The sequence below is a fragment of the Tenebrio molitor genome, chromosome 7, assembly GCF_963966145.1.
Source record: "Tenebrio molitor chromosome 7, icTenMoli1.1, whole genome shotgun sequence".
NCBI lineage: Eukaryota > Metazoa > Arthropoda > Insecta > Coleoptera > Tenebrionidae > Tenebrio > Tenebrio molitor.
Genome location: NC_091052.1, coordinates 552,847 through 565,115, shown reverse-complemented (window position 1 = coordinate 565,115; position 12,269 = coordinate 552,847). Strand labels below are relative to the sequence as shown.

The window sequence follows — 12,269 nt, the reverse complement described above, 5'->3', positions numbered from 1 at the left end:
GCCGCTCGTAAATTTCTCATAATGAAACAAAACACGTTTCATTCACAGTCTAATTTTAAATTAGAACTTGTATTCGGTATTTCGGCTTCCCTGTTTACCCAGTCTATTTTATCCCGTGCTAAATGTTCTAAAGTTCAAAATTTCTAAGCTGTCACCGTAATGCGTCATTAATCTTATCACACATTGTAGGCCAGGAAAATTTTGCAAATCACTAAGCTTTACGATGGGGTAGAGACCCCTTTATGCATACTGTAAATTTTCTCCGAGATTACAAAAAGCGGAACTGAAAACCGTTTCAATTTCCCTTCCTCCTGTTTTTTTTTTTTAATCAAGTTCGCATTTAATTTACCTCGAAACATAATCAATTACAAAGAATTTAATCAATCATTCTGGAAGTTTACAGCTTCCGTCTTCGTGAATCCTTGGGAATTGTTGATACTTGACTTAAAATATAATATTCCCGCGAGCGCTTACGAATTTCTGAAAGATAATTGCAACGGAGACGGTAACGAATTTTTCAGCTAGTCGTCCGGGCTTTTGTGCATTTTCCTGCGTCGGATTCTTCCAACCCCCACATTCCAGGTTCAATTATTGCGGAGTCGTGTGAGTCAGCGTGTGCACGGGTTGGTAGCCATGGCAACCCCCATCCCTTTCTGTCATCCGTAACTTTATAGATGTTCCCATTTCTCTGCATTGGGGACTAACACGAACAATTCCGATTGGAATTCGATTAATTCCCGCTTAGGCGAGAGCATTTCAATTTATTTTTCAAATGCTCGATATCACAAACAAGGTCGCATTGTTTTCCGCGTAATCACATAATCGGTGTTTGCTCATGTTTATCATGTCGTTTGTGTATTTTTTTAATTGTTTGCGCGGTTAAGTGACGCAACTGACGAAGTAATAATTATGAGTCGTCTTTGTATGTATTTACGTATATCTCCATCGACGATTCCTGTTATTATTGTTTACTTTTTGTTATCGATATGCAGATACACACTTTCGATTGTACGTTTGTAGAAAACGAGTTGCAATTAAAATAAATTGCCACGGCAGCGGTCGCGTACGAACACGACAAGGTTTTCTATTTGGACATTAAAAACATGCAAGTTGCATGCACAAGTTGTTGCTATCTCAATCAAGACCGAATGTGAATGGATACGAAAATCTTGAATTCACAAAGGAATTAATGTCAACGGCGACAGGGGGCGCTTTAACAATTCGCATCGCGGATAAAACGAGAAAAGAGATCGCGCGCTTAAAACTCCCTCCGAAGTTTAATATGTCGGTTGCATGCTCCACTGAAAGTTTTCAACAAACAACTGATACGGCGAACAATAACGAAACAAAACAATGAACAAGAGAGGGCCCGAATTTCAGATCCACAGAGGGAATTATCATTGTACTGTTAAAACACGTGAATTTAAACGAATCAAGTTTTGCAAAGTGTTCGAAATTTGTTTGTTTGCTAAAACGTTCCGTTTGTTTTAAGTTAAACAAAGCTCGGCCCAAAGTCAATACAAATAGTATTAAAAAAAAAAAAAAAAAAAAACGCATACCTCGAGGCAACCTTCTATTTAATACTCGACTGATAAATTGAAGCTCTTTATCCAAATATTTTTGCACTGATTACGTTGACGCTGTTCCATTCCGAGTAATCACTCGAGACAAACAGATAAAAACGATCCGCTAAAACTCGGCTCTTTGTCAATTTCGACTAAATTCAGGCGAATAGTAGAAAACGACCACTCTAAATCGCGTTTTAATGGCACTTCACCGAGTCGCGAACCGTTAAAATTTATGCTTTCTACTATCTGAGTTTTGAAACGTTTGTTTTTTGCATTAATTTATACTGCGGTTTAAAACAATAACCTTATTTAATGAACACAATGGGAAATACTTTCCGTGTTATTCACAAGGAATAACAGTCAAACATTATACAAATATTTTAATTGGAACTCAAATTTACAAAGCAATAATAACTGGGAGAAAATCATCAACTGTCTGGACGATCCGTCTGAAACTAGCTAGAGTTACCGCGCGGAAGTTCCACATTTAGCAGTGTGAAAACCGACGAACTCCCCCGTGTTGAGTTCCATTACAAATATGGGAAGGTCTGAGCGGCGGCGGATTAATTAAAACTCGTAAAATCGCTTCCATTCTTATCCGACCGCACAGAGAACCGGCGTCCATTAATAATAACAAAAACACTCACACAATCACGGAATTATGCAAAGTCGTAACAGCATTATTATACGGCTGGAAAGGTCCCCGAAGCGGCCATCTGCATTCCAGACACATATACGTGCCATCTCCGGCCCCGTATTATTATTATACATTCACAATCGAGCCCGACGCGGTTCCACAGCTCGAACTCCTGCATATAAATTAAATCGTTGTGTATGTTCTCTCTCCGGTTATTTGCTTTCGCCGGTCGACCTTTGCGAGCAACCTCGGGCTGTATTTATCATTATTCAGGTTACCACCGTCAGCGAACAGCCGAGGAGGAGCAGCAGGTAAACGAAACCGGCCCTCGGGTCTCTAATCATCATCCAAGGTCGACAACCCCTCGTCGCCAATAATTCAACTTCGGTGTGGAGTTTTCGCTCCGATTAATTGTGAAAGAGCGATGATCGTGTCCTTCATTCGACCTCTACACTCCAACGATGAAGTCTCGCTGAACGCCAATTTTCACGTGGATATCGAAAACGGACCCTGAACGAATTGATTTATCTGCGATTTGGCAACAAGATGTCACAACTTCTCGAAAGTGCCAAATAAGGCGATAACATCAAGACGATGTAATCGCTGGGACTTTATCTAAATCGCCAATTAGTTTCCTGTGTGGGTAACTTCTTTAAACAAACGATAAACTATATATATAAAAAACAATTTGGGTTATCGCTAATAAAATATTTGTTATCACCGACGAAAATCCATTGATATTATTTGCAAGGGTCTCAACGTTGCTATATTTGATTATGAATTCGTGACCGATAAGTGGTCCATCAAAGGTGCAGGTTCCGAAAAAAACGCAATTACGAAGGGCGGGTCAATTGTCATCCAAACGCGCCGAACATCATTAACGTATTAATGATTCATTAGTTTTTATGGTAAATGTGTCGGCAGAAAATTCATAAACGATCGATCGTAATCAGTTGCACCGGAGATTATGACCACATCGTCAAAATGCTTATTTTTTATTTACATTTCCAGATTGGCAAAACACATTCACTTTTTAAGAGAAACTCCGTCAAGTCCGTTGCAAAAACAAAAAGAAACAACAACGAGGTAGACCTAGCTCGGAGCGATTGCCACTGCGGATTCTGAATGCCACTTATTTCAATAAACTGAATGTTGACCGCGTCGCCACTCTTGCTATTTATAATACAATCAAAAATACTCAACTGGAATGAAAATGAAACGTAAAATTGTAATTCCATTAATCCTTCAACGCTCGAGAGCGAATCATCACATCCGCAACGCTTCTGTAGATTTTAATTTAAACGCAATAATTAAAAAAGTAACACTGCACGGTGCCATATAATTGTTTTCATCGCTTGTAACATTATCGTGTCCGCCCTCACTCTAGTGTGAGATTAATATGCAAGCGTTGGAGACATGTCAACAAACGATCTAAAAATGGGTTACGTTCCGACCACTTGATCTTGATTTACCATTGGTGGATAAGCCAGAATTTATCTCGCAATAATAAGACCAAGGTAAACGTGGCATCGTGTTCATACCTACACCGGAAAGTGCCATCTCGACGTGACCTAGTGATCAACCGACAACAAAATTAATCTCAACTGTGGTGATCACTCGATCAGAATTATCAGATAAATTTTTCATCCGTCCGTTATTATCTCGCTGAACGATGGACTGACTGGATTTTATTTACTCAATTTCGCCAAAGAATTTTTCTACGAAGAGATAAAAACGGGGTCGTGGTTCCAATTTACAATCCGTCGCGTCTAATGACCGACTGCATTATGTAATGTGCATTGATTACCCAAAAATCTTTGATCTTCACTGCACCATGTCTTTTCGGTCTGTTAATCAGATTAATGACGGATATAAGTTTTATTGTTGTATCTAACAAAATAGCTTTTACTTTCCACCAAATCGCACGTCATGCGTTAAATAAATCGCTTTCGATAGAATTTTTCATCAATCTTAAAAATTCACTAGACTCCCAGTTTCAACCGTTTGATAAATAAATGGAAAATCAACGATGCATTTCGTCGGCCGGAATTCCTCAACAATTACGTCTAAAACAGTCTCGGGTAGAATAATAGAACCCAAATTATACAACGATAAGACCGTCTGATAATTACGCACGGGGGGCATCGATCCCGCCAGCGGCGGACGGTGTAATTTCCATTTTTCCTCGTTAAAAAGCCGGGATTCCTGTCTGCGTTGCGACGCCTCTGAACTTCCAGCGTCTACACCGGGCACGAAGAAGCATTAAATCAATAGCGCAATCTCTGCTCTGGGCGGACGGCATGGAGAATAGCTTAGCGGTACATAATGGCCCCTCGATGGGCGGCTTCCTCCTCCGGAGCTCGACTCCGCTTTAATTAGGACTGCAATGCTGTTTGCACTCATCGGATTAGCCGCTAAACCGTAGACGATTTCCGTTACTCGTGCGGCTTTCGAGAAGACCCGGTTTTTTCGACGATCCAATGCAGAAAATTGGCAAACGAACCGACTTCGTGACGTTCGCTTGCACGAAAATATTTCAAACTCGTTTTGGCAACGGCCACGCAAAGGACATTTCTTGGCAACGGGCTTGATGGATTTTTAATTAGTCATCAATACTGAATGGACGCACTGAAATCCAGACGAAAATTACAGACGTCGACCCGGTTATTCTATGGAATTGTTCGCTTTTTTATTTCGACATCCAAAGCTGCACCGGGAGCTATTATTAATATAGATCAAAGAATACTAATAATCCGCACTTAATTACTAGGTGCATTAAATAGTTGCCAGAGCTACGTTACTCTGTCGCAACATGCAAAATAAATGAGATTCCGAGGATGAAACAGTTTTTACCACGACTACAATTTCACAGGCGGAACATCAATAAAATACCCAATTCAAACCTGAATTCTTACACAAACAACGGAATTGATACGAATGAAGCCAGACACGTCAAAATTCATGGACGCTCTTCGGAATTATTCATTATTATGCAAGACCTACGAGCACCGGCAACTTTGTATAATGAATGCAAAACGTATTCCGTCCGATCGATCTGAGGTCATCTTTCAAATTCAGCATCGTTAAATTGGTGGCACGGTTAAGTGCAAATAAAACACGAATTTGTATTCGTTTCTGTCAGACGTCACTTCTAACTTGCACCACACTCGAATCAAACAGATCCATGTTCGGCCTTGTTGTGATGTAACAAACGTACGTCTTTGCTTCTGTGCTGTCATTTGTGGACAGGTGTCAATTCCGATATGCAAATTAATGATTCCAATAATGGGCACGGCGTAATCCGGTAAATTTTAACTGTAAGCATTCGATAAATCAAAGAAGATTCCATGTTTTGATTCTTCAGAAATAAAATGTTATAACAATTGGTTTTCGACAATCGTTGTATTTAATTCTCCGTATATGTTAAAATCCCTCAAGACCGTAAAATCCCAACGTCTTTTGGTAACTCAGTATCCCATAAAGTTTTCGACCATTTAAAATTTACTGCCTTAGCACCGCCACCGCTGTTGAAAGAAGAGACGGTCCCTGCTGTCTCCCAGTCAATTCGACAACAAAAACCGCTTTTTGTACACCGTAGCCGAGCTATTAATTCCATTAGTGCGGAACAAAGCCGCTTTTCTGTGGATTCGTCTCATAAATAACGCGGAAACTATTTTGCAACACTTCCCCCTCGTGTACGAACCCAGCCCCCACAATATGGATTTTTCAAACGAGACTTGTTTCTTACATGCAACACATGTTGGTCGAGAGAAGACCGATCATATTACAGGATATAGGCGGGAAACCCGTTAGCTGTAAATCCCGTTAAGAGTTAATGGGCAAAAACCTATTATCCATCGTACAAAAATCTTTTTTTTGTCGAATCCTTCCGCCCACATTACAATAATAGGTCAAAGTTGAAAACTTAATGACGTCCTTAATTGACTGACAGATTTTCTGGAAAACTCGCCCGATCCTGTTGAAAAATACAACAGAAACACGGAATACTGGAACCTCTCGTTCCGCACTATCGACCGATTTTTTTTTTGCCCCGGCAAAAACACGACCGACGTCACAACGGGTTTTTTTTGCCAACCACCCTCATGCACACAAACAACTCAGGAACTAGGAACGTGATGTTGGTGAAGCTGTTTTTTTCTCGTCTGCTGTTGCCGCGAGGCAAATTTAAACTGGGATAATGACAACTTTAACCATTTTGGTCACGTTCTAAGCTCAACGTAACAGGATTCAAATATGTAGCACTTCAATTATGGTTAATTGGAATTTACTATTGATATTGACGTTCTCGAGCGGAGAGAATCCGGAGGAATTCAGCCATAAACGACGACAGGTACAGATGCGGCAACTGCAGAATTTTATTCATTTCAAATCTGCGAACAGCAGACGGCCCCGTTGCGTTGCGTGATCGATCGAGTGTACATAGAAAAATACAATATTTCGTAACAGGCAAGCCAAGCAACGGTAAACCTGTTCAAAGAATGCACTTGTATTTGATTGGACAGTATGTTGTTGTGTACGATAAAATACAGTGCCAACACCGAGCAGTGTTTCATTTATTTTTCGGTGAAATTCTATTCTAGTAGAAGATACATATTTGCACGATCCATCCTCCATGGAGAGACAAGTGAAATAGTAAAATAGAAGAAAAAGGGAAACATCTTTTAGTGATCCTTGATCGATGACGATGAGATGCATCGAGGAATATTCGAAACGAATGTGATCTTACCGTGGTGAGATTTTATCTGCTCCTGAGTCAACGATGATGAATAGAACGGTGGATATCTGTACAAAGATCCAGGCCGAATCGAGATGGCTCGAACCTTTTTACATTTCTACTTCCTCAGGTAACACGACCGACAAAAAATCTGTTTAGATCTCGTTCTGTCGGAAAATTGGTGGAGCCTCGTATAATTCAGGTGGGTTCGGGGATAGGGGATCAAGAGATATGGATCTCTCGTGGCGTCCAACCTTGACTGCCGGAATAGTCGGTCTGGTAATGGTAAGATCGTGATGTAGTCGGACGTGGAGGTGCCCATCCCGATAGCCCCGGGACAATCAGGTCCGTGGTTGTTGCTCCTTTGTTGAGGATCGCATAGTCACGGTTACGTTAATGGCACTTGCTATTGTATGCCGCTCCGAGACCATTATTATTGTTGCAACGACGGCATGGTACCCCGCTACGCCCCCTTGCCCAACGATCGATCTAATTATCATTCAGCGTGCGTTACGAAGATAAAAAAAAGAAAGAAAAAGAAAAACTACGACAGGCCGTTAGTGCCACGAGGATGAGATAAAACAGCCAACTCGAAAGGGGATGCCGCAAATCGTCGAACCAACCGCCGGTTACTTTTTTCCGAATGTAAAAAAAGAAGAATGATCTCCATAAACCTGAACCGTGAAACAGCACCATGCACTCGACGCATTCTTCTTTTACTATCCAAAGACACATTTCTTGGTACCGCTTAGTTTGCTTCTAATCTTTTGGGTATTAATCTGTAGCAACTGCATAAACTTGTTTTTGTTGTCAAATTTACGCCATTTATTGATGTGTCAGTAAAAATTAATCGCTAATAATTCTAAGCTCTAATCATATCTGATTAATTTGTTTTATGAAACATACAATTATTATTGAATGAAGAATTTTACATGCATGTATGATTGCTATGGTTGTTTGAAACGCAACCGCGTAGGTTGACAATTTTTACTTGGTGGGTGTGTAGGTATAAAATAAACAAAAAAAATAATTTTCATTTATTCCGTTGAAGACATCCAAGGATACGTTGTGTGATTTGCTGAAGATAATACCTAGATACATATTTAATAATCACATTTGAAAGTGATCTTAAATCTTGAAAGTTTTGCATATCCTGCCTTCTGGCATAATTTTAACGTCTATCTATAGAGCAATAGATGTTACGGCAACCTTGAATTTAAACCCAGACGTGATACCGTGAATCATGTCATTCTAGGATCTCAAGTTCGTAACATGAAATACAAAAAGAATGTGGTCTGTTCCGCAGGCGCGCACGTTTGTTGGGCGCGAAAAATCCATCTGGCTTCCGGTCGGTTCCACAGAAACCTATTTATTATTTATAGCGTTTTAATTATCCCGGCTTGTGGGCGTTGAGTAATTTTTTTCCTTCTCTCTCCTTAATCCTATTGCATTATAAATAAACACAAAGTTGGCAGGGTCTGGCTTGTAAAGTCAAAGGAAATTCCGGTAGTTAACGCATAAATCGTACAGTTTGATGTTTGAGGATCGTCGTCGGCTTTGGCCGGAAGCCAAACAAACGACCGGCAGACAAGTGCACGTCACGCACGGCTCTCTCTGCGTTGTTGTTCAGAACGAATAAGAAAATGTCCCCGGTGGCGGGCACATGGCGTGCTGTGACTGTTCCCAAGTGTCTTGACCTTGGCTGTCATTGAAGCCGTAAAACCGATGCCACACAATTACCACATCCATCACGGAGATTATGGATCGCTACGTCCGCATCCATCACGGCAAATGCGCCGTTTTATTAGCGGTTCTACTTTTTTCCTGTCGTTCACTTCCAAGGGCTTTGTGTGCCGAACACGTACCACATGTCGGTGATTCGCAAACCGCCACATGTCAATTTATCGACGATCATTTTTTCATCAATCGTAAACAAACGTCTTTTTTCAACCAAAAAAGTAATACACAACTTTATTAGTAATACCCCTACACGCAAAGTTACAAAAGCGACACTGTCAAAACATTAAATAGGTGAAACCCGGCTATTGGCGTTGTGTAAGACTTCCGACAATTGGGCGGTACAAGTCCAATAAGGGAACTACATCAGTTTAAAGCATTGTATATTTTACTAAACCTGCCATACACCTTGTCATGTTGACCATAGTCGAAACTCTTCAATTTTGTCATGAATTTACGCTACCAACAGGGTGGAAAAAATACGTCGCTGGACTTGCGGTTGGTTTCTTTGGTTTATCATTTACCGCGAAGAGTTTTGCGTGCGTTGTTTTTTAGGCGTGATGTAAGTCAATTTGGTCCTAACAATTTTTCAATCGTTCAACATGAACACAAGTGTGTTTTTCGTTCGTGGGGTTAAAACAACGTAATGGAGGTCCCTTTTTTGCAGGAGTTGGCCGCGTGTAGGCGCCGACCGTTCCTCGGAGACGAGGACAGACAACCGTTCTAAAATGTAATAAAAGAGGCCATATATTTTCAACAAGCACTTCGATCCCTAGCAACCTCCCGCTGCGCGAGCATCTGGCCCTAGATCCTCCACCCAGATTCTTTATTTTTCAAAAGGGGATCCCTAAAAATACTCCTAAACGTCCATTAAAAAAATGAATAGGAAGAGTTGTGGGAACAACAGCACACGCTTCACTGAACACGAATGAACGTCGGCCATTTTGTCTTTAATTGCGCGATCGAAGTGAGCAAGTTAACATCTCGCCTGACCCCAGTCTCAGGGTCAAAAGAACTCCAGACAATAACTGTGGCGTGGGTCAGGAAGTCATCAATCACGATGGTAGCGCGGTGCAGCACGATCACAAAATTTTAATACTAACTGTGAACTCACCTTTATCGAGTGGTTCCGGCGATGTTCCTCCGTTGGCGGCAACTTCCAAAGCAGGCTTTCCAGATCGCTGCTTCCTGCCGTTGACACTTGTCGCCGAAGTGGAGGTCACTGATAATCCTCGGACAACACGGCTCTGGATGGCAATAATTAACTTAATTAGTCTCACGGTCGGGTGACAATCAATTAGAGTTATGTGCGCTTCGGGAGATAGGTTGCTCGATTCCAAGGCCCTTTCAAAAGTTTTTTCGGATGGCTTCGTTAATTATCAGGCGAACATTTCTGCTTTCGCCGATTTAAACTTTAGTTTCTACAGGGTCATCCAACTTCGTTCAATTTTGATGATTTCAGTGGTAATTAACGAGTCACCCTGCGGCGATAACATCAAGGAACAAGGGTACGAAAACCCTTTGCGACGGACTTCCGCTGTCGGCTGATGTCGAAATTTCATAACAAAACTACCCAGAGGCTGTTCTACCGAACCCAGATTTCGAAAGGAGCGAATTATAAATTCGTTTTACAAACAACGACGAAAACTGGTTTTTCAGATTTATGCAAAAAAGGCCAAGTAATCCGCAAGGTGAAATTTCTGTTATGTAAAACAATCACGTAATTTTTATGGGCATGCAGCCTTCATCTATGAGCGTTGATCGCCGCAGATGCACGCTGGCGCAACTGCAACTTGCAGTAAAGGTCGTTGCAAAAGTAGTGGTGGATAAAATGAAATATGAATTGTAATTGGTGGAAGTCCCAAGTATTTTGTTTGTGTTGGGGTGAAATGAATGTACCTAATACTGTTTTATACCACCAAGTGCCGGTAGAATATATTGATGAGGTATTGGTAATTTGAATAAAACAGGAGCGAAAAAAAAAATGGAATTGAACATTGATCTGGCCGCAGACTGGGTCAAAGGAAGGTCAGCAATAAAACACGGTCGAAAAAGTCGTCCCAAATTAGCATAATCCGTGATGGTTTAAAAACGCGCGTTTATCCGGAAAAAGGACGCAGGTCTGATTGTATGGAAGCGGTTAATCCTGGGAAAAATGCGGTTCCGTGATAACGTTATTAATTAATTCGTCGGCTGGGGCAGGTGCCCCTTCGGCTCGCCTAAATCCGGCCTTGCCTCTGTAATTTCGCGATCAAACAAAAACAATTTAATGCGAGAGAGGGAGCGTATGTATGCGAGCGACCGGAGCCGATGCTAATTTACAATTTTAAGCCGTCGTCTGCGCTTAATTTATTCAATTCTCCTTTATGGAAGTAACGACTCACGCTCCATTAATCTCAACGGTGGGCAAACCGGTTACGTCTCGAATGGAGAATGCGGCTCCCATTTTCACCGAGATTTACGACAGGCCCGGAAAAATCCGGACATACGTCACGTGGATGAAAATCGCGAGCGCGCACCCGTAACGTTTAATTAATCCGGCGCGACTTTCGCCATCGGGGGCGAAATCGCGAGAAACCCGATTACAGAAGAGAGAGACGTCGGCCACCTGCGTTTGATCGCCGCCGCCTCCGCTGAAGCTTTCGTAAACACGGCGGTCGCCCCTCCGGTTATCGATCGCCGGAGTTATCAGCCAGTTTACACATTTTCCGGATTCGTGTGTTGATTGCCGTGTAATTGAGGGCGGGGGGGTGCGAGACTGCGGCTCCTACTTACAGCACGATCGCGTCCGAGGGACGGTCGCACAGAACATCACAGCACTGGACCCCTGCGGGGCGCCGATCACACAGAGCACCAGAACACTGATAGCGATGAAAGCACTGCGGTCTTCTCTTGGAATATCGGGCGCGAAACAAAGAACGACGTGTTCACAGAGCTCCGCTGAGTGTAGTGCGACCGGAGCGTCTGGGGCGGAGTGCAGTCGGCTGGGCAGGGCAGCAACTCGGGCGCAGTCGCTCGGCGCTCCGCCATCGACTGCAATTCCAGTGAAAAAAGTCGAAACCGGTGATCCTCTCTGTGCCGGTTTAGGTATTTATCGACGGAGCCCGGAGGATCGGTGACACCGTGTCAGGATTGAGGACGCCGGAAACAGGATGCGGAAACGGCCGGACCGGGGACCCACCTATTGATTTCGAGGGTTCGCGTCTTTGTCTCCGAGAAAGGGTGCGTCTGTGAAGAGCAGACAATGCGCGCCCGATTCGACGTTAAGTGGCCGGTAATTCCCCAAATTCCCGCAGACGTGACCCAAAAACCAGATCCGTATTTATTGATAAATCACCGTGTGAAATGGATTCAATAACGCGTCTCTGGGCGCCACAACGAATCGCCAAACTAGTTTTGACTTTTTTTCTTATATCGCTCCCGAGCCCGAGGAGTTTGTTTTGCGACCTTTCGGGAAAGCTTTTAGATCGTTGCCGCTGTGGATGTTCTCTTTCTTCTCTAACGAACGAAACTCGTCCCCGACAAAAAATTCCAAACCACCAACCAGAACGTCCGCGACGACACCCATATTGCAGTACACGGAAGGAAAATG

The 12,269-nt window shown here is 42.5% G+C and overlaps 1 protein-coding gene across 4 annotated transcripts in view; it reads right to left on the bottom strand.

Annotated features, from left to right (window-relative positions):
- The window catches only part of Kdm3 (Lysine demethylase 3), a 93,099-nt gene that overhangs the window by 32,133 nt on the left and 48,697 nt on the right, over window positions 1–12,269 (bottom strand). For 3 of the 4 annotated variants that reach the window (XM_069054194.1, XM_069054195.1, XM_069054196.1), the window contains one exon: window positions 9,792–9,924. In XM_069054194.1, the coding sequence (XP_068910295.1) occupies window positions 9,792–9,924 (133 nt within the window). Of the gene's footprint in view, window positions 1–9,791; window positions 9,925–11,452; window positions 11,464–12,269 lie in introns of those variants that run through there. The other variant, XM_069054197.1, reaches the window with a different exon arrangement.